At 41.3% G+C, this 23,629-nt stretch overlaps 1 protein-coding gene and 1 non-coding gene across 6 annotated transcripts in view; both read left to right on the top strand.

Annotated features, from left to right (window-relative positions):
• Positions 1-23,629, top strand: part of SPAG9 (sperm associated antigen 9) — a 142,407-nt gene that overhangs the window by 103,119 nt on the left and 15,659 nt on the right. For 4 of the 5 annotated variants that reach the window (XM_066263975.1, XM_066263976.1, XM_066263979.1 and 1 more), the window contains 15 exons: positions 306-357; positions 1,674-1,804; positions 3,859-3,915; positions 4,947-5,120; positions 6,173-6,302; positions 6,962-7,051; positions 7,469-7,636; positions 9,679-9,850; positions 12,869-13,087; positions 13,360-13,555; positions 15,377-15,502; positions 17,083-17,163; positions 18,228-18,295; positions 20,199-20,347; positions 21,680-21,851. In XM_066263975.1, coding sequence (XP_066120072.1) covers positions 306-357; positions 1,674-1,804; positions 3,859-3,915; positions 4,947-5,120; positions 6,173-6,302; positions 6,962-7,051; positions 7,469-7,636; positions 9,679-9,850; positions 12,869-13,087; positions 13,360-13,555; positions 15,377-15,502; positions 17,083-17,163; positions 18,228-18,295; positions 20,199-20,347; positions 21,680-21,851 — 1,985 coding nt within the window. The remainder of the gene's footprint in view (positions 1-305; positions 358-1,673; positions 1,805-3,858; positions 3,916-4,946; positions 5,121-6,172; positions 6,303-6,961; positions 7,052-7,468; positions 7,637-9,678; positions 9,851-12,868; positions 13,088-13,359; positions 13,556-15,376; positions 15,503-17,082; positions 17,164-18,227; positions 18,296-20,198; positions 20,348-21,679; positions 21,852-23,629) is intronic. The other variant, XM_066263977.1, reaches the window with a different exon arrangement.
• LOC136327463 (small nucleolar RNA SNORA31) lies at positions 20,549-20,682 on the top strand. Its single transcript, XR_010729675.1, has one exon. It is a non-coding gene; the product is annotated as a small nucleolar RNA SNORA31 (small nucleolar RNA).

The raw sequence follows: 23,629 nt of genomic DNA, 5'->3' as shown, positions 1-23,629 counted from the left end.
GCAGACCCCTGCATTTACGGAATCTTGGCGTTTTTGTGTTTGTTCTGATGTGAAAAAAAGAACTGTTCAAATATTGCTAAAAAGGAAATCAGAAACATTGTTTTCTTTAACCCAACCTTTAATACCTGTTTATTTTCCTAGTACAGTGCTATGATAATATTCCCCTAAATGAGGGCAGCTAAATACAGACTCTGTTTAGAAATAGAAAAACAATCATTTAGTGATGGTTAAAAGTTTTGCTCCACTCTTCCGCTCTATGAAAAGGAGCTGAACTCACATAACCTGGTTTTGTTTTTCCCTGTTAGAGCACGTGCAGAAGCTGAAGATGCAAGGCAGAAAGCAAAAGACGACGACGACGTAGGTTTCCGTTCTGGACCCTTTTCTTACCTGGCACATTTTGGTATTTGGGGGGAGTCTTAGTAATTAAGCTTTGCATATAGTTTTATAAAGATTTTTTAAAAAGTCAGAAGACGTGTCTGGTCATTGAGAAGCAGAGCTTTCTAGCTACATGTGATGTGCTTGTTTTTCTCCTGGGCTCTGTGCTCTGAGCTCTGACCTGTGTCTGCATGTTCAAGCTCATGGACCAACTGGGACATTTTTGAGTTTTTTTGTTTATTTGGCTCCAAATTTGGATGATATGAAAGCTTAATAATAAAAATTGTTTAATAGCATTAAACATAAAAAGATAAAGTCTGGCATTTAATGCTAGGCCATTAGCCCATAATATTATCAATGTATTTAAACACAAAAGAATAACTATGAGCTTCTTGTCAGTATTATGAGCATACTAGCTATTCTGTTGGGTTACCATTTCTGTAACAGGAGTTTGCTGCTTAAGCATCAGTCGAGCTCTATCGGCGTCATGGACAGAATGATTAGTTGGTGCCCCTGCAATCTCTTTATTTTTTAATATAACATTTGATACATAAAAATATTAATATATACGTAACATAACTTAGTTGTAACTAATAACTTGTCATTATAGTAAGTTAACATTATGAATCCACTACCAATCTGACAACTGGAACATTTTCAAACACTGAAGCTACCGGGTTGGTAGTCCTTCCCTCCAGACGAAACTGCTGTCCTGTATTTATCATTTTCTCACCTTAAATAAAAATAATTTTATCATACCAACATGTATGTATTCATGCAAAGTACGGTTTAATTCTCAGTGCAAGTCTCCTGGGTTTTCCCAGGGTATATATAACTACTAGTGGGATTGCTGTATTGTGGACTCCTTTAATTATTTGTGGTCCGACTTTTATTTAAAGGAGAGGCCAAGTTCTATGGCAGGACAAAGGAAGCAACTGCTCTCAGCCTCCTTCTTCCTGTTCCAGGCCTTTCAGCTTTGATCCAAACTGTGCGTGTTTTGCAGTTGATCTCACCTTCCTCTTAGAAATCAGCAATAAAAGGAAGTTGACCTAAGCATGCCCCTTTGGGGTTTCACCATACTCATATTCCTTAGTCTTCCTAACAATAATTCTGGTTAATACAGTTGTCTTCATCTTGTATTTTTTTACTGATTTTATTTTCATAAGGCCATTTTAAAGTGATCCATTAGGTTAAAAATTAAGGAATGTTTAAAAGCTGAAAGATTTTGCTTAAGTCTGAGATAACACCAAAACAGATATAGGCTTCCAGAGTGATCTATAGTCTTCTTTTCATTATAGAGCGATATTCCTACAGCCCAGAGGAAGCGGTTTACTAGAGTAGAAATGGCCCGTGTTCTAATGGAGAGAAACCAATATAAAGAGAGACTGATGGAGCTTCAGGAAGCTGTTCGATGGACAGAGATGATTCGGTTTGTATGAGAAGCACCTCTGGTATTTTCCTAGAATTGCTTCCCAGCAATTCGGTATTCCTTCATTCAGAATTAGAGTCCTGCCTTTGCGGATCCAAGTCCCTCGCTCTGTTTACTAGGAGAGACTTTATTAAGTAACACTTGGAATTAGTAACAGAATGTGATCAAAGTGGGTACCTTTTGGTCCATTTAAAGGGCTCTTGGTGAATTGAAACCATGTCAACACTATAAATTAAAAAATAAAAAGGCTCAGGCCCTGGCTGGTTGGCTCAGTGGTAGAGAATTGGCCAGGTGTGTGGAAGTCCCAGGTTCAATTCCAAGCCAGGGCACACAGGAGAAGCGTCCATTGCTTCTCCACCCCTCCCCCTCAACTTTCTTTTTATCTCTCTCTTCCCCTCCTGCAGCCAAGCCTGCATTGTAGCAAAGTTGGCTTGGGCACTAAGGATGGCTCCATGGCCTCCATTTCAGGTGCTAGAATGACTCCGGTTGCAAAGGAGCAATGGCTCAGATGGGCTGAGCATCGCCCTCTAGTGGGCTTGCCAGGTGGATCCTGGTCGGGTGCCTACGGGAGTCTGTCTCTCTGCCTCTCCACTTTTCACTTCGGAAAAATATATACATACATACATACATACATACATACATAAAAGGGCTCTTGGAAAATGTTTCCACAACTTCTAAAATACTTCTAAAATTATATTTAGGCATGATGTTTATTTTTCAGTAGACTATAGAAATTGACACTGGTTTTGCAGTAATGTCAGGAAAACTTAAGACTTTCAATGCCACATAGGAAGTAATCATTTTTATTCAGTATCTTTCTGTAAAGTGCTCCAACTGGAATTTTCACTACTTTTTTGACTTCATGCAAAAGCCATCCATTGAAATCTTTGTCAATTGGATCTTACACCTCACCTCTGATGCTGCCATCTACTGGTCAGTTCTCATAACAGTATTCCTTTCATTTAGGAAGAGCTCATGAGTTTGTACATTAGTTACCCGCCCCCCCCCCATTTGCCCACAGTTTGAATTTGGACTGTCACATCAGATTGACTAGTCATAGCACACACATACACATTCTTTTAAAGTTTATGGACATATTTTCCAACCTCCCACTTTTACTTTCTTATGATTATGTCATGTATTTAGCAGCTTATATATCCTTTACCAATGTTATACTAGAATTCTTTTGTATAGAATATTTGCAATTTGCTAAAATTATAATTGTGTATATATATGTAGCTACCAAGAAGGAAGGAGATTAGTATTCTAATCTTTACTTATTATACAAAAAAACTAGTGTCCTAAGAAATGTGTTCTTAACTCCAGCATTTAATGTATATTAAATAAATAGTAATGAATAAATGATTTTAAAACTGACGCCATTGCTCTTTTTAATTCTAGCAGCTGAGTGATAATTAACAGGTGAAAAATTGGTAGCTTACTTTTCATTTTTTTCATTAAATTAAAAATGTTTTTATTTTTTTCAAAATGGAAGCTGAGGCTCTTATAGTGATGGCAGAAGCCTTCCCATCTTACTGAATCAGTTTGAAACGCCTTATTTTCTGAATTTTTGTTGAATTACCTATCAATCTAGTTTAGCAGCTTCTCTGGTTACCTTTCCAGTGATGGAACAGTTTTAGTCCTGTGAAAAATGACCCATTTTGAACAGTAAAATTTGTGTGAGCGCTGGGAGGGTAAGATGATTCGGCCCTCTATGTAAAGGCAGACTGACAAGGCAGTATATTTTGATAAAAGGGAGAAAGAGGAGGATTTCTCTTCAATAGAAATTTTAAAATATTATGTTGGCTCTCTGTCTAGCACAGGTAACAGTCTGGTCTCTGTCAGTGGGTTTAGCTCTTTGTGGCAGGAGTGCTGTTTTATTTTAGCTGTTGCAGCTTTGCCAGACCGACACGCCAGGTCAGAGGAACTATTGAATACTTGCAGAATTTCATAGCCGACTCTCCTCTGTAGCCCATAGACTTCTTTGGTCCTTGGTTCTCGAAAGCTAGAACACCTCACTGATAACAAATCTTTTTCTTTCTTCTTTCATGTAGAGCATCAAGAGAAAATCCAGCCATGCAGGAAAAAAAAAGGTCAAGCATCTGGCAGTTGTAAGTATCAAAAAATTATTAAAGACGGATAGCACTTTGAGACAAGAATACAGTCAGAATTTATTTTCAAGAATGATTTGGTGTCTCCTCCCTTCCTTAGCTCCTCTCTCCCCTCTCCGTCCCCCCTTCTTGAATTTGGGGAATATAGCTAAACTGAACTTTCTCCTTTTGATATGCAGCGTGCCGGCTCGGTAAGGCTGTTCTTGAGGACAGAAGTATTGCTGTCGTGAGCTGCATTGCTTTGGTTATGTGTTTGATGGAATCCTCTGATAACTTAAAACAATAATGGGGAAGTATTCATAGAGTTGATAATTACCTGGATCCCATTAATAAGTGACCAATTCACTTATTGTGTGTTAGAAGGAACTTTACAAAGCGAGGATTAGAAATTTAGTGTTTGTGGGGTTTGAGTCTTGTGTGTATGTCGGTTTTGGATTTGAATTATGTTCATGCTAGAAGTACTGTGTGTTTAGTGTGCTTAATATTTACCCTTTTTGGTGAATCTGCTATTTAATAGAAGTATTGATTTTTTTTTCCTTTAATGGATATGAAAACAGTTAATTAAGTTGAGTTTACTAAGAAAGTGTGTAAGGTGTGTGGTAATATGGTAATATGTGTCCTAGTACTTCATTGTAACTACTTTTTGAACTGGCATACCAGGCTTCTGTTTATACCGTGCAGCCATGACCTTGCTGTGTAACAGCCCCCCTCACATGGCACTGGCTAGGAGCTAGCTAAATCAACCATCCTGTTTTATTCTTCATTACAAAGAGATCCCGTACGTCACAGCTTCTTCCTTTCGTTATGGGAATGGCTAATTGAAGAACAGGGATTCGCCATACTAGGCAGTAGTTTCTCTTTCCTGAATGTCTGCACTTGGCTGTGAGTTCTTGCTAAGGCTGCACTGTGTGGCTACAAACTTTTGTTTGGCTTTGTGAAAGCACTCTGGAATTTGTGCAAAATTATGGATTGTTCTTGATGGAGCATGTAAGAACGTGTGGACAAACACACATTCACTTTTTTCTTTTTAGTTTCAGCCGACTTTTCAGCTCCTCAAGTAATACTGCTAAGAAGCCTGAACCACCTGTTAACCTGAAGTATAATGCACCCACCTCTCATGTTACACCTTCTGTCAAGAAAAGAAGCAGCACCTTATCTCAGCTCCCTGGGGATAAGTCCAAAGCCTTTGACTTCCTTAGTGAAGAGTAAGTGTTGTCCGGACTAGTGGTGATGCCCGTGATAACTATACAGTTCTGAATATTCTTGCCGTGTGTTAGATCAGCTGGAAGTGTTCAGAAAAATCTATACCATTTCTGTAACTTGCTATCTTTAAGTAAATTACATGGAGTCAATACCTTTTAGGAAAATTGCATTTCAGTTTTCATAAAGAGGAAGATTTTTTTAATGTCTTTTTTTGCTGGTATGACAACATTGATAGATATTGATAGAAATGCTAAAGGCTTATATGCTCTTTTATCCTAAATGTTTGAACACTTCCTTTGGTGTTATAAGGACTTGGTTGTTCATCCTGACTCTGCTTCTTATTAGGGACGTGAACTTGGTACACGAACCTCTGAGAGCCCCATTTCCTCTGCCAGTGAAATGAGTATGATAACCTACGTCAGAGGTGTTACGGTCACATTATACAGTATCACATTATACAGTAAAGCGTCTGACGCAGAGGTACACTTGTTAACTATGAGATACATAGCAAGTCACCCAACAAAAAGAATTTCAGTGGCCCAGAGAAAGACAAATTCTTTTCAGGATTATTTTCATATTATTTTGCTCCATAGCTGTAAAGCTTGCCAAGTCAGTTTATTTATCTGTCTTCTGAAACAAATTATTGGAGTTAATTTGTTAACCTATATTACCTTCCTAAGAGGAAGTTGATTTATTGGTCTTCAGTCACTTCTAGCACATTCCTTGGCATTAGAATTCTCCATATATATCTGTTGAATGAACAAAGGAAAAGGAAAGAAGCCTTTCATATAGCCAAAATCTACAGCCTGATAGAAATTTGATGGCTGGTTCAATACAACAGGCTGCTTGCTAACCTGTGAAAACTTGGACACGGTCTTCACTGCATAATTTTAAAAGACCTACTTTGATATAATAACACTTTATAAGGAGGAATCTTAGTCTGAAGTAAACGAATCTGAAGCCAAGTCATTTTTATGTTGTTACTTTGCTGTTTGAGCAGCAGAACTGCTGTTATATTCACCTAATTTAAAAAGGAACTTTCTTTTTCTTTTAGAACTGAAGCTAGTTTAGCCTCACGCAGAGAACAAAAGAGAGAACAGTATCGTCAGGTGAAGGCTCACGTTCAGAAGGAAGACGGTCGAGTGCAGGCTTTCGGCTGGAGCCTGCCTCAGAAGTACAAGCAGGTACGTGCGAACGTGGCAGAGCATCCCGTGGGAAACGCAGGGGCTAGGCGTGCAGGGAGCCGACCTCACACCGCAGACCCGCTCCTTCCAGATGCTTGCACTCGGCTGGTCCAAGCAGTGTGGAGGGCGGTGGGTTTCGGGCTGTTGTACCAGCCCGGAGCTGAAAGAGATGCCTCCGGTGTGAGGGGGCGGGGCTACAGGAGGTGGATGAGTGTGTGGGACTTCGGGGTATCCAGTTCTGTTTTAGTGTCTAAAGATTTCATTTTTGACAAACAGTATCTTACTGTTTAAAAGTTTTAAAAAGCCATTGGCATGGAACCTCTCAAACTCAGTGCAGGTCTTCAGGAGGAGCTTTACCTGACTAATTCGTACTCAGTTTCCAAAAGATTTGGCACATGCGCGCGCAAGCGCACACACACTCTCCACTTCCCACCCACGTGTGAACCAGTGTAGGTCTTCTGAGATCCTATAGAATCTTGTTCATTTTCTCTCGTTGCTACTTGACTTTCTCACTTTTCAAGTAAGAATGGCATTAGCTTGAGCTCAATTTCAGAGAGAAAATAAGAACTAGCAGTGCTTGCCCATGTCTCAGTGGTTCTGGAAGTTCGCTTTTGACCAGGTGAACCCACATGTCCTTCTCTCCCCTACCCAATTGCTAGGTAACCAATGGTCAGGGGGAAAATAAGATGAAAAATCTACCTGTGCCTGTCTATCTCAGACCTCTAGATGAAAAAGATACATCAATGAAGGTAAATTAATTTTTTAAAGACTTTATTTATTCATTTTAGAGAAGGAGGATGGAGAGAGAAGGGGGAGAGGAGCAGGAAGCATCAACTTCCATATGTGCCTTGACTGACAAGCCCAGGGTTTCGAACTGGTGTCCTCAGTGTTCCAGGTTGATGCTTTATCCACTGCGCCACCACGGGTCAGGCCAGTGAAATAATTTTGAAGTTAAAGGAGCTACTTCCTAAAATAGATTTTTTTTTAAACAGAAATGTTAAATCCTACTTTTGTGGATCAATTTATTTATTTTGTAGTTTTAAACTAGGATACTTTGAATATTAAAGACCTAGATTTATAATCGGTAGACTTTTCAAGAAAATACGAAACATTCTAAACGTTTTTAGAGAGAAAGAGATTTAATACCTTTTTTTCCACCCTAAAAGCTGTGGTGTGCTGTTGGAGTCAATTTATCTGGTGGGAAGACCAGGGACGGCGGTTCTGTTGTTGGAGCAAGTGTATTTTACAAGGATGTTGCTGGCTTGGATACAGAAGGCAGTAAACAGCGGAGCGCGTCTCAGAGCAGTTTAGACAAGCTCGATCAGGAACTTAAGGTAAAGTGTGTGCGCGAACACGTGACCTCCCAGTGTCTGGACTGTGAGTTTAGCTCTTTGGTCCAAAACTTACTTCTGGGTTCAGCTTCTGATTGGGATTACTATGCCCTGCTTACTCCTTACCCTTTCTCTCTTTTAAAAAAAATACTTTATTTATTGGTTTTTACAGAGACAGGAGAGAAAGGGGAGCATGGAATGAGAAGTATCAACTCATAGTTGCTTCATGTTAGTTGTTCATTGCTTGCTTGTTGTATGTGCCTTGACCAGGGAAGCCCAGGGTTTCGAACTGGCAACCTTGGCATTCCAGGTTGAAGGTTTATCCACTGCGCCACCACAGGCCAGGCTCTCTCTTTTAAAAATCAATTTTATTGAGATATATTTTACATACAGTGATGTATGTACTTGAAATATGTACAGTTCAGAGGTTTTTTTTTTGTTTATTTGTTTGTTTTTTGTTTGTTTGTTTTTACAGAGGCAGAGATAGACAGGGATAGACAGACAGGAACGGAGAGAGATGAGAAGCATCAATCATCAGTTTCTTGTTGCGCGTTGCGACTTCTTAGTTGTTCATTGATTGCTCTCTCACATGTGCCTTGACTGGGCCTTCAGCAGACCGAGTAACCCCCCGCTGGAGCCAGCGACCTTGGGTCTAAGCTGGTGAGCTCTTTGCTCAAGCCAGATGAGCCCGCGCTCAAGCTGGCGACCTCGGGGTCTCGAACCTGGGTCCTTCCGCATCCCAGTCCGACACTCTATCCACTGCGCCACCACCTGGTCAGGCCAGTTCAGAGTTTTGACAAATGCATGTACCTGTGTAATTAACTCTCATGGTCCAGGTACAAAGCATTTTTGTCACTGATCTGCTTTAACTGCTAGTTTTTAGTCTCCTGATTAATGTGGAAAGGTATTTGTATTTTTGGTTTTGTTTTTTTTTTTTAGAATGTGAAGACACCAGTTTTATTTCTTTCATGAAGAGCACCTTTCAGCTCTCCCACAGTTTAGTTATAAGGTGGTTTCTAAGCTCTCCGGTAGCCATGGGTCGTGTTCAGGTCATCTCCATGTTACACAGCTACCAGAAGGAATGATAACCAGCATCCTCTGTGGGCATTTAGAGCATGACAGATGTGCAGTATCTGTCCAACCCCAAGTCGGGGGGTCAGCTTTTTTTTTGTGTGTGTATTTTTCTGAAGTTAGAAGTGGGGAGGCAGTCAGACAGACTCCTGCATGAGCCTGACCAGGATCCACCTGGCATGCTTACCAGGAGGTGATGCTCTGCCCATCTGGGGCGTTGCTCCTTTGTGGCCAGAGCCATTCTAGCACCTGAGGCAGAGGCCACTGAGGCATCCTCAGCACCAGGCCAACTGTGCTCCATTGAAGACTTGGCTGTAGGAGGGGAAGAGAGAGATAAAGAGAAAGGAGAGAGGGAAGGGTGGAGAAGCAGGTGGGCACTTCTCCTGTGTGCCCTGACCGGGAATTGAACCCAGGACTTCCACATGCTGGGCCAACGTTCTGCTGAGCCAACTGGCCAGGGCTGGGTTGTCAGCTTTTTATTTTTTATTTCTATTTTGTGAGAGAGACAGACAAAGAGAGGGACAGATAGGGACAGATAGACAGAAGGGAGAGAGATGAGAAGCATCAACTTGTTCATTGATTGCTTTCTCATACGTTCCTTGACTAAGGGGCTCTGGCCAAGCTACTTGCCTTGCTGGGCTCAAGCCAGCGACCTTGGGCTTTAAGCCAGTGACCTTTGCGTTCAAGCCAGAGACCATAGGATCATGTCTATGATCCCACGTTCAATCTAGCCACCTCGCACTCAAGCTGGTGAGCCTGTGCTCAAGCTGGCGACCTTGGGGTTTTGAACCTGGGTCCTCTGCATCCCAGGCCAATGCTCTATCCACTTTGCTACCTCCTGGTCAGGCTCAGCTTGTTAAATCATCTGGAAATAAACTTGAAATAGTACTGCCCTTGACTGTAATTGCATAGCTTTATGACTAGTTGCACATACGTCATTTTAAACCTTTATTTTTCTTACTTTGCCTATGCAGGAACAGCAGAAGGAGTTAAAAAATCAAGAGGAATTATCTAGTCTCGTCTGGATCTGTACCAGCACTCATTCAGCCACAAAAGTTATCATTATTGATGCCATCCAGCCAGGCAACATCCTAGACAGTTTCACTGTCTGCAACTCTCATGTTCTGTGTATCGCAAGCGTCCCAGGTAAGAGTGAGCTGGGCCTCTCTTCCCTCTGTCAGCACTTCCTCTGCACGACCTCGCTGGCTTCCTGGAGATGGAAGTACGCTCCGGCCGCGCCGTGGGGTTTATGTTCTCTCTCCTGGCGTCTATGTTCTAGTTGGGGAAGACCAAAACTAAACTAAACAAATGACTAAACTGGGCATTTTCAGATGTTGTGAAGAAAATGAAATAGAGGTAATGTTAAGATGACTGTGAGTCAGAGCATAAGGATTTACGATATTTAGATGGATTAGAATAAGGAAAAGGTTTCTAAAGTTTTGGATTAAACCTATGTTACAACACTGGTTTAAAAATTACAGAGGTTTGTGATATATACACACAGTGAAATATTACTTAAAAAGGAATGAAATTCTGATACATGCTACAACAGGGATTAACCTTAGAAACATTATGCTAATTAAAACAACCGAGACACAGCCTGACCAGGCGGTGGCGCAGTGGATAGAGTGTCAGACTGGGATGCAGAGGACCCAGGTTCGAGACCCCGAGGTCACCAGCTTGAGTGTGGGCTCATCTGGTTTGAGCAAAAGCTCACCAGCTTGGACCCAAGGTCGCTGGCTCGAGCAAGGGGTTACTCGGTCTGCTGAAGGCCCACGGTCAAGGCACATATGAGAAAGCAATCAATGAATAACTAAGGTGTTGCAATGAAAAACTAATGATTGATGCTTCTCATCTCTCTCTGTTCCTGTCTATCTGTCCCTATCTATCCCTCTCTCTATCTCTCTGTCTCTGTAAAAAAATAAAAATTAAAAATAAATCAATTAAAAAAAAAAAAAAACGAGACACAGAAGGACAGATACTGTATGATTCTACTTATATGAACTATCTAGACCAGGCATATCCATGGACACACAAGTAGATGACCAGGGCCAGGCAAGGGTGGGGGCAGAATAATGAATTGGTACAGATTTTGTTTGGGGTGATGGGAAAGTTTTAGACACGGATAGTTTTGATGGCTGTACAACATTGTAAATGCCACTGAATTGTACACTTAAAAATGGTTAAAAAGGCCAATTTCATGTATAGTATATTTGACTATCACATTAAAAATAATAACTTTTATGCCTGGTCTGTGGTGGTGCAGTGGGTAAAGTGTCGACCTGGACTGCTGAGGTCGCCAGTTTGAAACTCTGGGCTTGCCCCGTCAAAGTACATATGACAACCAATTGGTGAACAACCAAAGTGAAACAACTATGAGTTTGATACTTCTTGCTTCACCCCCCTTCCCATAAAATCAATAAATTAAATTCTAAAAATAAAACCCCCAAAACTTTTAATGTGCTAATAAAAACAGCTTTCTAAACTAAACAAAGCTGGCCCCTGGCTGGTAGTTCAGTGAATAGAATGTCAGCCTGTGCATGGATGTCCTGGGTTTGATTCCCGGTCAGGGCACATAGGAGAAGCAGCCATCTGATTCTCTTCCCCTCCCTCTCTCCTTTCTCTCTCCCCCTTCCCCTCCCACAGCCAGTAGCTCTGTTGGTTTAAGCATGGCCCCAGACACTGAGGATAGCTTGGTTGGGGCAAGCATGTCAGCCTCAAGCACTAAAAATAGCTTGGCTAATTCAGGCATTTGTCGCAGATGGAGGTTACCAGGTGGATCCCAGTTGGGGCGCATGCGGCAGTCTGCCTCACTATCTCCCCTACTCTCACTTAAAAAAAAAAGGTAAAAATTAAAAAAGCTAAAGAGGTTTATTCGGTAGGACACTTGAATCTATGTAAACACAATAAATTAAAACCAATTAAGGCCCTGGCCGGTTGGCTCAGCGGTAGAGTGTCAGCCTGGCGTGCGGGGGACCCGGGTTCGATTCCCGGCCAGGGCACATAAGGAGAAGCGCCCATTTGCTTCTCCACCCCCACCCCCCTCCTTCCTCTCTGTCTCTCTCTTCCCCTCCCACAGCCAAGGCTCCATTGGAGCAAAGATGGCCCGGGCGCTGGGGATGGCTCCTTGGCCTCTGCCCCAGGCGCTAGAGTGGCTCTGGTCGCGGCAGAGCGACGCCCCGGAGGGGCAGAGCATCGCCCCCTGGTGGGCAGAGCATCGCCCCTGGTGGGCATGCCGGGTGGATCCCGGTCGGGCGCATGCAGGAGTCTGTCTGACTGTCTCTCCCCGTTTCCAGCTTCAGAAAAATACAAAAAAAAAAAACAATTAAAAAAATAAAATAAAGAGGTTTATCTTTATATTGTAAATGCTTAATTTTTAAATGCCTTACTAATACTTAAGGCACTATATATACATTTAGGGTGGTTAATTCTTTTTGTTATTATTTTTTTTAGCAAGAGAGAGATACAGAGAGAGGGACAGACAGGCATGGACAGACAGGAAGGAAGAGAGATGAGAAGCATCAACTCATAGTTTTATCACTTTAGTTGTTCATTGAATGCTTTCTCTCATATATGCCTTGACTGGGGGGGTTTCATCAGAACCAGTGACCCCTTGCTCAAGCCAGCGACCATCGGTTCATATCTGTGATCATATTGTGCTCAAGCCGGATGAGCCTGTGCTCAAGCTGACGACCTCAGGTTTTCGAACCTGGGTCCTCAGTGTCCCAGGTTGATGCTTTATCTACTGTGCCACTACCTGGTCAGGGTAAGGTGATTAATTTTTAATAGTGGTGGACAGAAGTATTTCAAATAGCAAAATTTTTTTGATAACTTGTCAGATATACTATAATCAGATTTCATTAGTTTTAAGCTCATTAGATGTCTGTTTAGGAGCTTGTATACCAAACAGAAATATTTCTAACATTTTCATGTTTGCTTATGTGTGTATTAAAAGAAGTATTATCTTAATTTTTTTCAGCTACTTTCCCATTTTGTGAAGGTTAGTTTAAAAAATGTTAAAGCTATTAACTTGGCAGTATATTCAAATAACTATTTGTCTTATCTGTATACACCCATTACAAACCTATAGTTGCTTTTATGGAGAAAATGCTTAGTTATATGAGTTTACTTAACATTAAAGAAGGTTTATCTTGTTCTTTTTAGGAGCACGAGAAACAGACTACCCTGCAGGAGAAGAGCTTTCAGAATCTGGACAGGTAGATAAAGCGTCTTTATGTGGAAGCACGACAAGCAACAGCTCAGCAGAGACAGACAGCCTGTTGGGAGGCATCACAGTGGTTGGTTGTTCTGCAGAGGGTGTGACAGCAGCTGCCACCTCCTCTAGTACGAACAGTGCTTCGCCAGTGACAGAAAAGCCACCAGGTACAGCTCTCCTTCTTCACCGTTTGTGTAGGGTCTGAGCCTATTCCAGATGCCTCAGTGTGGACTTCATTTAGATCTTCAAGTAATGAGAATGGAAGAACTTCAAGAAGATACTGTCATGACTGTTAAATAAAATCAAGAATTCTCAATTTCATGATCTAGTGCAGAGGAGGAGGGGATAGCTGGAGTGGAATTCTATAGCAAGGGTTTATGTAAGGAAGTTATTGGGAGGAAAGGTCAAACATGGTTAGCATGTTTTATTTATTTTTTAGAAAAGGAAGCAGAAAGTAGTGAGATTGATGAAAATGTTCCAACAGCAGAAGAAGCCACTGAAGCCACAGAAGGCAATGCAGGGTCAGCCGAAGACACCGTGGACGTCTCCCAGACCGGCGTGTACACGGAGCACGTCTTTACAGACCCCTTGGGAGTTCAGATCCCAGAAGACCTCTCACCGGTGTATCAGTCAAGGTGCGTAAGTCAGTCAGCAGCTTAGGAAACCGGATCAGTGCACACACAAAAGGAACCAAAGGAACCTCAAACAGCCAACTGTTCCCAACAACCAGCATTGTGTGGCAGACTTAGATGTTACCACTTATTCCCACAGTGTCTTCATTCTTCTTTCCCCTTCGTTCTCTGGACGTTTCCCCCAGTTGTTCTCTTCCTTCCAACTGAAGAAGTCTGTCTATGAAATGTATTAGTCAAAATCTTCCTGGTCATTTCTCTTCTACTATGATTTTTTTGTTTTAATTGTTGCACTCACTGTCTTCTAGTCTATTAATAACGTCTGCTGTTTTAGTCCCACCCCTCTTCTCACTCCCACTCTCATCAGTGAAATTGGCCATTGTTTCAGTTTCCTATGTGGGCTTGAACGACCTTTTTTGAATTTAGTTTTCTGGCAAACATTCTATCAGAAAAAACTTGTTTTAGGTTCTTCATTTAAAAGATTGGTTATTTTAGGCCCATTTAGTGAATTCTTTAATTTTCTTTCTAATCTACTCTTAGTCTTACAGAAAGCTGATAGAAGTCTATCTAAACTGGACTCTTTTTACAATTTAGTATTTTTCATCTTAGTGTATAAAATAACCAAGTGTCTTAATATTTAATTGTTAATTTAAGAATAAAGTCATCTTTTTAGAATTAGTACGTTTATTTGTGTTGAATTTGATAACTTAGTTATATCTCTTTATTTTATGTAACAAATAAAAGAAGGCTTAGGGGATAAATGTAAGCATGTTTCAGCTTATTTATTTTAGAAAATTCTTTTATTTTTTTTAAGTGAGAAGTGGGGAGGCAGACAGACAGACTCTCCCACATGTGCCCCAACTGGGATCCACTCGGCAAACCCCCTACCAGGCAATGCTCCGCCTGCCCATCTGGGGCTGTTGCTTCGTTGCTTGGCAACCAAGTTATTTTAGTGCCTGAGGCAAGGCCATGGAGCCATCCTCAGCACCCGGGGCCAACTTGCTCCTGTCGAGCCATGGCTGCGGAAGAGGCAGAGAGAGATAGAAAGAAGGGAGAGGGGGAGGGGTGGTGAAACAGATGGGCACTTCTCCTGTGTGCCCTGACCAGGAATCAAACCCAGATATCCACATGCTGGACTAACACTCTACCACTGAGCCAACTGGTTAGGGTCTTTTAGAAAATCCTTTTTTTTTTTTTTGACAGAGATAGAGTCAGAGAGAGGGACAGACAGGAAGGGAGAGAGATGAGAATCATCAATTCTTCGTTGTGGCACCTTAGTTGTTCATTGATTGCTTTCTCACATGTTCCTTGACGGGGGTTGGGGGCTATAGCCAAGCAAGTGACCCCTGACCCCTTGCTCAAGCCAGAGACCTTGGGGTTTTGAACCTGGGTCCTCTGCATCCCAGTCCAATGCTGTGTCTACTGTGCCACTGCCTGGTCAGGCTAGAAAATTTTTTATGTTTTACCCTCCTTTGTGTGTATGTGTGTGGTTTTAAAACAAACCATCTCCTCCTCTTCTCTCCTTTAAGCAGAAACTCATAAAATTCAAAAAAACTATGGGAAAGCCATAATTATAGTCTGGATATTAACTGCTATACTTTTATTACCATTTTTTAACTCCTTTATTTACAACGTGGTCCTCCTAGTATGTAGATGCACTTCTGGGACAATTGTTGAAATAGTTACTGTAAGTGGTGAACTTTGGCTTTTCTGGAATTTTAGTGTTTGATCTTCTTTCTTGAACTGTAAACTAAAATATAGAAATGACCAATCTCTGAAAACTAAGCATACTCAGATTTTTTTTCCCTTTTGTCCCACCTTTCCCAGTAATGACTCAGATGCATATAAAGATCAAATATCAGTGTTGCCAAACGAACAAGACCTGGTGAGAGAAGAAGCCCAGAAAATGAGCAGCCTATTACCAACTATGTGGCTTGGAGCTCAGAATGGCTGGTAGGTGCCAACTTTTTTAATATTAGAGTATCTTTAATCCTTTACCTTTGTTTTGAAATCAGGAGATAAGTAAAATGTACATCGATATATAAACAGAAATACATATTAGAGCAAAAAATCTTATATACACTTAGAATTTGAGGTTATGTTGCAACTGCCTCCTAAACTGGACTTGCATTGATTCTGAATGGTAAACCATATATTCTCTGTTACAGTGTTCCCTTTATGTAATATTCTTAGAAGAAGAGGTTAATAAAATTTTAAAATCTGGGTGATGCAGAAATAGAAGGTCCTGAATAGCACAGAGACAGAATTATGATGCATATATAGAGGCTTTATATAGGTTAGAATGTGTTTAAGAAATACCAAGGATTAAACTAATGTATTTGGCTATAGGAAGACCCCAATCCAAATATAACTTTTCAGTCGAATTACTGGGAAGACTGGGACAGATCAGTCCGAAAGCTTAGGAAGTGATAACGAACATGATCATATGGTTTGTTCACTTTCTTTTTTTTTTGTATTTTTCTGAAGTGAGAAGCAGGGAAGCAGAGAGACAGACTCCCACATGCACCCGACCGGGATCCACCTGGCATGCCCACCAGGAGGCGATGCTCTGCCCATCTGGGGCGTTGCTCTGTTGCAACCAGAACCATTCTAGTGCCTGAGGCGGAGGCCATGGAGCTGTCCTCAGTGCCCGGGCCAACTTTGCTCCAGTGGAGCCTTGGCTGCATGAAGGGAAGAGAGAGATAGAGAGGAAGGAGAGGGGGAAGGGTAGAGAAGCACATGGGCGCTTCTCCTGTGTGCCCTGGCTGGGAATCGAACCCGGGACTTCCACATGCTGGGCCGACGCTCTACTGCTGAGCCAACTGGCCTGGTCTTTGTTCACTTTCTAATAGTGTGGGAGTGTTACAGAATTGTGCGTTTTCAAAGATTAAACAGAGTCACTAGTGTATCTTTTCCAAAAGGGCCTGTTACAATAAAATGAAGGGTCAGCAAACTTTTCCATGAAGGGTCAGATAAGAAATCTGTTAGGTTTTTTGGCCATATGATCTCTGTAGCAACTTCTCAGCTATGCTGTTGAGGTACAAAAGCAGCCATTGCATTGACAACATGTGATTCAGTAAACCTTTATTTATGGACACAGAAGTGTGAATTTCACAGAAATCTTGTGTATCATGAAGTACTCTTTGATTTTTTCCAACCATGTAAAAGTCATTTTTAGCTTGCAGACTGTCTTAAGACAGGTGGAGGGCTGAGTGTATGCTGTAGGCCATAGTTTGCCTTTGCCGTATGTAAAGCACGCTGTCATCACAAGTTGCAGAAAAGATTCTGTGGTGTGGGGTCACCTGAAACTAACTGACCCTGCATTATGCTGGTTCTGGCTTTTTATTCTTCACGTTTCTGTTTGCTTAAGTGGCTTATTTCTCTGCCTTAAGCGTATTGTATTCTCATTGTTTTTTCCCTAAAATGTGTGTGTTACTCCTCTTTCCTCCTGAAGGAACTTTGTGGCTATTATTAGAAATGAACGATGACTTGATGTTCTCTATGCCTTACCAGTCTTGATTTTGTTCTTGCAGTTTGTATGTCCATTCATCTGTAGCCCAGTGGAGGAAATGTCTCCATTCTATTAAACTTAAAGATTCGATTCTCAGTATTGTGTAAGTTTTACTTTAGAAATTCTTCTGTTTAAAAATATTATATTTTTGTATAAACTAGATTTCTAAGACTATTAAAGTTAACATGTACTTCATGAGTAAATCAGTATACAGATATTTGCCTTCTTTAGAATTAGAGAATTTGAGAAAGATTGAAATTCTCACTAGAAAATAAAATAGAAAATCTTGCCTGGGTGAGACCTCACCATACTATGAGTTTAGTCCTGGGGGAGAAAACCAATTATACTTGTTAATATGTATTTGTTTTGGAAGATTCTCTAGTCTCTGTGAATATGTTGATTACGGCATTTACTAGTCCTTTTCTATATGTTGACTATAAAGAATCAGTTTGTATCTTAAGTTACAGAGCTGCCTCTGTTAGTTCCACCAAGGTGTGTGTCTCTGGGTCTGTGGACCTTTTGTCAACAGTCTGTGATGAGAGGAGGAGTTTGTGCCAGAGAATTACCTCCTGAGTTACCACTCGTGCTGTTTATTTAGTTCAGCTGATGTTTTTATAGCAAGACTTCTCAATGAAGAAAAGAGTATTCATGTAGGTTTTTTGTTTTGTTTTTTAAATTCAGTGAAAGGAGGGTTGGAAGAGACTGGCATCTGCATCTTTCCCAACTGGGATCCACCTGGCAAGCCCATTAGAGGGCAGTGCTTTGCCCATCTGGGGCATTGCTCTTTTGCTCAGCAACCGAGCTATTCTTAGTGCCTGAGGTAGAGGTCATGGAGCCATCCTCAGCACCCGGGCCAAATCACTCCAGTTGAGCCCTGGCTGCAGAGGGGGCAGGAGGAGAGAGAAGCAAGAAGGGGGGGGGGGTGGAGAAGCAGATTGGTACTTCTCCTGTGTGCCCTGACTAGCAATGTGTGAACCTGGGACTTCCACACGCTGGGCCGATGCTCTACCACTGAGCAAACTGGCCATGGCCTCCATTTAGATTTTGATGTAAGCTCCTCATCTGCCATGTGCTGGCCCTCTAAGAGGCTCTGAACTAGTTCAGTGTCATGCAGCCCCTTCTGTAGTCCTGAGTGGAGAGTTCTGAAACCCTCTTTCCTGTTTGCAGACATGTGAAAGGCATTGTGTTAGTGGCCCTGGCTGATGGGACCCTTGCAATCTTTCACAGAGGAGTTGGTGAGTTGTTAAGAATATATAACATATGCACTAATTTGTTGCTTTGCAAAAGCATTTTAAAACAGATTGCGTTCTTCTGTTTTAAAGAAGTGATACTTAATAGGAGAAAGAATAAAGGTTTAAACTGCATACTAACAATGTCTGACAGCAGTAAATAGTATATGAGTGCCTCCTGGAGGTATACATTGATAGTACACCTCAGTGAAAATACTTTTACCATAATGAGCAAGCGGTTTAGCATTTCACAGTCCTCTTATCTAATGTGATGTGGAGATGCTTGTTTTTCATTCAGCTACTTACTGAATTGGGAGATATTTAGTGAGAGGAACAATTTTCTTTTGTCCAGTATTTAAAAAATAATTTGCATCCACTTACATTTGGTAAGTATTTAAAAATAGTTTTTAACTGGGTAGTGCTTAATCATTTTCATGTCATGTTATTTATATTGTTCCCCTTTAAAACCAGTGTTTCTACCATCTGCAGGTGGGGGGTGGTGTCAGAAAAGCTTTCTTGAGTGTATTAAATTAAGGGAATTGAGCATGTAACACTTCATAATTCCTTTGGTGCATGTATCAACCTGAAATGATACTTCATTTCCTACCTGCTAGATTACTAGATCAAGGAAATATTATAAAAACATAAAAGTCAGCTTTTAGTAAGGCTTTTCCCAAGTCTCATATTTTGGGGGGCTTGGGAAAATGTGAGGGAGATTGGTACCGAGATCTTGGTGGGTAATGACTACATAACAAAAGTGTTTTTACCTTATTCGAGCTCTTTATAGACTTTGAGTATAATCCTCACCAGAATTTATGAGGAAGGTTCTATTGTCATCTCCATTTTATGGATAAGGTAACTGAGGCAGAGTTTTAGTCACTCAGCTAGTAAGTGGAAGAACCTAGAAAAAATTGGAATAATGAATGTGTGGTAAGCTGAATACAAAATTATTTTGTCATAGTCCAAGACAAAGCAAGACGAGCAAACTACATTCGATAAAGAAATGTGAAATTCTGTGTGTGTGTTCAGAAGAGTAAGGCGGAGGAGACCAGTCTGTCTGAAGAGTGAAAATGCCTGAAAAGTTGACTGCAAACTCAACCTGAGTTAGCTAGCATCTTAGCTCTCATAGAAACGACTGTCCAGAGCAGGGCCCACTGTGGTAGACAGACAGCTCTGAGAGGACATGGACAAGAGGAGTTAGGAGGAAAGGTTCGTAAACATGTGCCACGGGGCTTGCTTTTGAAAGGAGACACTGGGCAGGAACACAGAAGTTGAACTGGGTTTATTCTGTGTTTCCAGTAGGCAGACTGTAGGCTAATGGCCAGTTACAAGGAGGCAGACTCGAGCTAGGTATGGGGACTATTTTTCTGACAGTTACAGCTTTCTGAAAATGGAACAGCTGCTTTGTGAGCCAGTGTGTTTTCTTTCCCTGAAATTGTTCAAACAAAGCAAGCTTCCAGTGGTTAGTTCTCATTGTGTTCTGTCATCACTGAAGTTATAATATACATGATTCCTAAAGTTGCCCTGGACTTCTACTCAAGAAAATAAATCAAAATGCAAGTGAGACAGATATTATCTCCAAAATAATTTTAATCCCTTCTAATTCTTAAAATATTACAAGCAGATACCTTATAACTGATTTATCACATCACTGCTATAGAGAGCATGGGGGTCCAGGTAAACTAGGTGGCCAGCTGGACCAGATGACCTCCAGTGTCTCTTCCAACTTTGCAGTCTATAGAGTAAGATAACTCGGTTTCAGCAACAAAAGATCCACTGAATACATAGTATTTGAGAGTTCTTCATGAACAAATTTAATTATATACCCTGATAGAATGTTTCTTCTGTTGAAATTCAGTAAAAGGTGGTATGTATTAACTTAACTAATAATATGTTTCTTATTTTAAAGATGGGCAGTGGGATTTGTCAAACTATCACCTGTTAGATCTTGGGCGGCCACACCATTCCATCCGATGCATGACTGTGGTCCATGACAAAGTCTGGTGTGGCTATCGGAACAAAATCTACGTGGTTCAGCCAAAGGCCATGAAAATAGAGGCAAGTTAATCCATGTTGTCTCTGCTTACTTTGAATTTGTATTTCCTGAAGGTTCTAAGACTTAATTATTTTCAGCTTCTTTAGAAACTATTTTCTGAATCTCTGTGTTTTAGGGTACTTTAGCGATACATTGATGATGTCTTGTCACTTTTGACTATAAGGGTGGGAAGAATTTTTTTTTTTTTTTGAAAGAAGAGGATTCTGCATCTGCTGATAGACCTGGAACAATCTGACGTTGTTCTTTTGGTTTGCGCTAGGATGCAAAAGAAAAAAATCCCTGCGCTTTCTGTCTGTCTTTGTGGCCGGCAGCCCAGATTGAATAGGGGGCTACATATGCAAAAAAAAATTTTTTTTTAAGTGGATTAATACACAGATGTTTAAATATGTGTCTGCGTATCCGTAGGTGCATATATGTATTGTTTGAATATATGGTTCTTGTTATTTTTTATTTTATATTTTTTTATGGATTGATTTTAGAGAGAGGCAGGGAGGGAGAGAGACAGGAACACCGATCTGCTCCTCTGTGTGCCCCGACCAGGGGTGGAATTGGCAATCTCTGCGATTCAGGATGAAGCTCTCACCAGCTGAGCTATCCGGCCAGGGCCATATATATGGTTCTCAATTTATGTAATGACACATGGGTTGTAGGAGAGGGGGGCTCTCAAGTCCAGGTGTGTGTCAAAGGCTGAGCAGTAAGACTGCACTGAGTGTTCATGTAAACATAAGAACCTCTTAGCACTGACTGCTTTCTTTAAAAAGTTTTGCAAAAGTATGTAAATTTATTACCTTTTTTTTTTTTTAAGAAAACTTTAAAGCAAGAAAATTTTAAAGTGTATGGTCTCCTCCCTTTGTTCCAAATCTCATTCCCTTACCTAAAAGTCCCCAGGTTAACCATTTGGTGTTTATTTTCCACATCCGTTTCTTACATGCAGATACACACAGACAACACACATGTGCAGCAATGCAGGTCCTGTTTGTTTAATTATAAATAGGATCTTAACAGCCACTATTTCTCTGCAACCCAACAACGTCTTGAGATCACAGGCTTTTTGTTGAACACTGCCACATTGCACGGTGTGCCCGTGTTGCTTCCAGGACCGGTTGCCTGTACAGTGTTAATACCCGGCATCCTTTCGTTCTTGATCCTTCATTTTGTTTTGCAGTCTGGGATAAAAGCTGTTCTGTATAGAAGGATGATCATAGTGAACACTATTTAGGCTCCTCTTTTAATATACATTCTTCTAAATTTTTTGTGCAAATTAGCCTAGTTTTTTTTTTAACACAAATGCCTTTGTAATAAAAGTAACATTGTGACTGGACCATCTTTCCTAGAAATCCTTTGACGCCCACCCCAGGAAGGAGAGCCAGGTGCGGCAGCTTGCGTGGGTAGGGGACGGCGTGTGGGTCTCCATTCGTTTGGATTCCACACTGCGTCTCTATCATGCACACACTTACCAGCATCTACAGGATGTGGACATTGAACCTTATGTAAGCAAAATGTTAGGTAAGCTTCCAAAGCACTTTATTTTTGTCAATTAAAAAAAATTTTTATTTTTAAATGTTCTCAAACGCTGGGTAGAACCAATAAATAAGTTTGTCTGAGGAGCTCTTATCACTGAGAGTGACAGGCAGATATTTCATCTACCCTGTCGGGAACTGTCAAGTCTGCCTCCAAAAATGTCTATCTTCAGTCATTACTTCTTTATCCCTGCCCTGTCCCTGTAAGCCGGCCACCACCCTCTCTCTCTGGGATAACCATGAACCTCTTAGCTGGTCCCCGTTTCCACTCCAGTCTGTTCTCTGCACAGTAACCAATGTGCGGGATCACCACTCACGTCCACTGACGTACTTCCACTGACGTAAATCCAGCCACTATTGTTATTTTTATTTTTATTTTATTTTATTTTTTTACAGAGACAGAGCGAGAGTCAGAGAGAGGGATAGATAGGGACAGACAGACAGGAACAGAGAGAGATAAGAAGCATCAATCATCAGTTTTTCGTTGTGACACCTTAGTTGTTCATTGATTGCTTTCTCATATGTGCCCTGACCGCGGGCCTTCAGCAGACCGAGTAACCCCCTGCTGGAGCCAGTGACCTTGGGTCCAAGCTGGTGAACTTTGCTCAAACCAGATGAGCCCACGCTCAAGCTGGCGACCTCAGGGTCTCGAACCTGGGTCCTCCGCATCCCAGTCCGACGCTCTATCCACAGCACCACTGCCTGGTCAGGCCATCCAGCCACTTTTAGAGTATGACTGCTGTTAGTTGAGGTAACATTTTGTGACCTGACCGAAGGGATGAACTGTCCTGGACTGCTCTCCTCACCCTCTGCTCTGCCCACACTGACCCAGACTCAGCGCGTTCCTTCCCACCCGGGCCCTCACATGCACTGGGGCCTTTGCCTGAGAAGTTCTTCTCGGTCCCTTTTTACTTGGCTTTCAGACCATAGCTTACATGTCATGTCCAGAAGAGACCTTTTCTTACCTCCCAGTTTGATGTAGGTTCTCTTATACTTTTTCTTCACGGGCTTATCATCACTGTGGTTGCCTTGCTGTATGTGTGATTGTTATTTACTGTCTCGCTCCCACGGACTGTAAGCCCTATGAGAGGCAGGGACTACTTCTGGTATATTCCTTGCTGTGTCCTCTGCTCCTATTGCAGAGCTGTATGACTATTAGGGATATCATTAAAGATTCCTTTATAAAGAGGCCAAGCTGTATCCATGGTGTATAACACTTTTAGGGTCTTTGCCCTCAGAAACCCTGGTGACAGCTATGTACCCTCCCTGGAATCAGGCACAGGTACATGTAGACACGGACTAATTTCAGAGATAGACTTTGATTATAGGTTTAGACTGAATAGAGCTAAGACTCCTCCTAACACTGATTCTGAGATCATACTCTCAGTTCTTACAAGGAGAAGTTAGTAATTAAATATTTGTCTTAAATATATTATCTGTTTAATAATTTTGCCTCTGAAATTCCAGAAAATAGATCAGTTGGAAAAATTCCCTTGAAGTAAAAAGTACATTAATTCTCCCTAAATTATATGACTACGGTTTCCTAAAATTTCTAAAACGCTCTTGAACCTAAATATGTAAACAAGGAGAGTGTAGGTTTGTTAGCAAAGATTGATTGTATTTATGCAAAGGAATTGAAGGCAAACCAGAACTCTTTCAGCTTATAAATTTCAAGGACATTTCGTTTCCCAATTTAGTAAACACTGTTTTTATTGAGGGTGTTTTGTTTTGTGTTTTGGTTTTGCAGCTCCCTAATTAAATCTT

The sequence above is a fragment of the Saccopteryx bilineata genome, chromosome 2 (genome assembly GCF_036850765.1).
Source record: "Saccopteryx bilineata isolate mSacBil1 chromosome 2, mSacBil1_pri_phased_curated, whole genome shotgun sequence".
Taxonomy (NCBI): domain Eukaryota; kingdom Metazoa; phylum Chordata; class Mammalia; order Chiroptera; family Emballonuridae; genus Saccopteryx; species Saccopteryx bilineata.
Note: the sequence above shows the minus strand (reverse complement) of the source record. Positions and strands in the feature narration are given on the sequence as shown.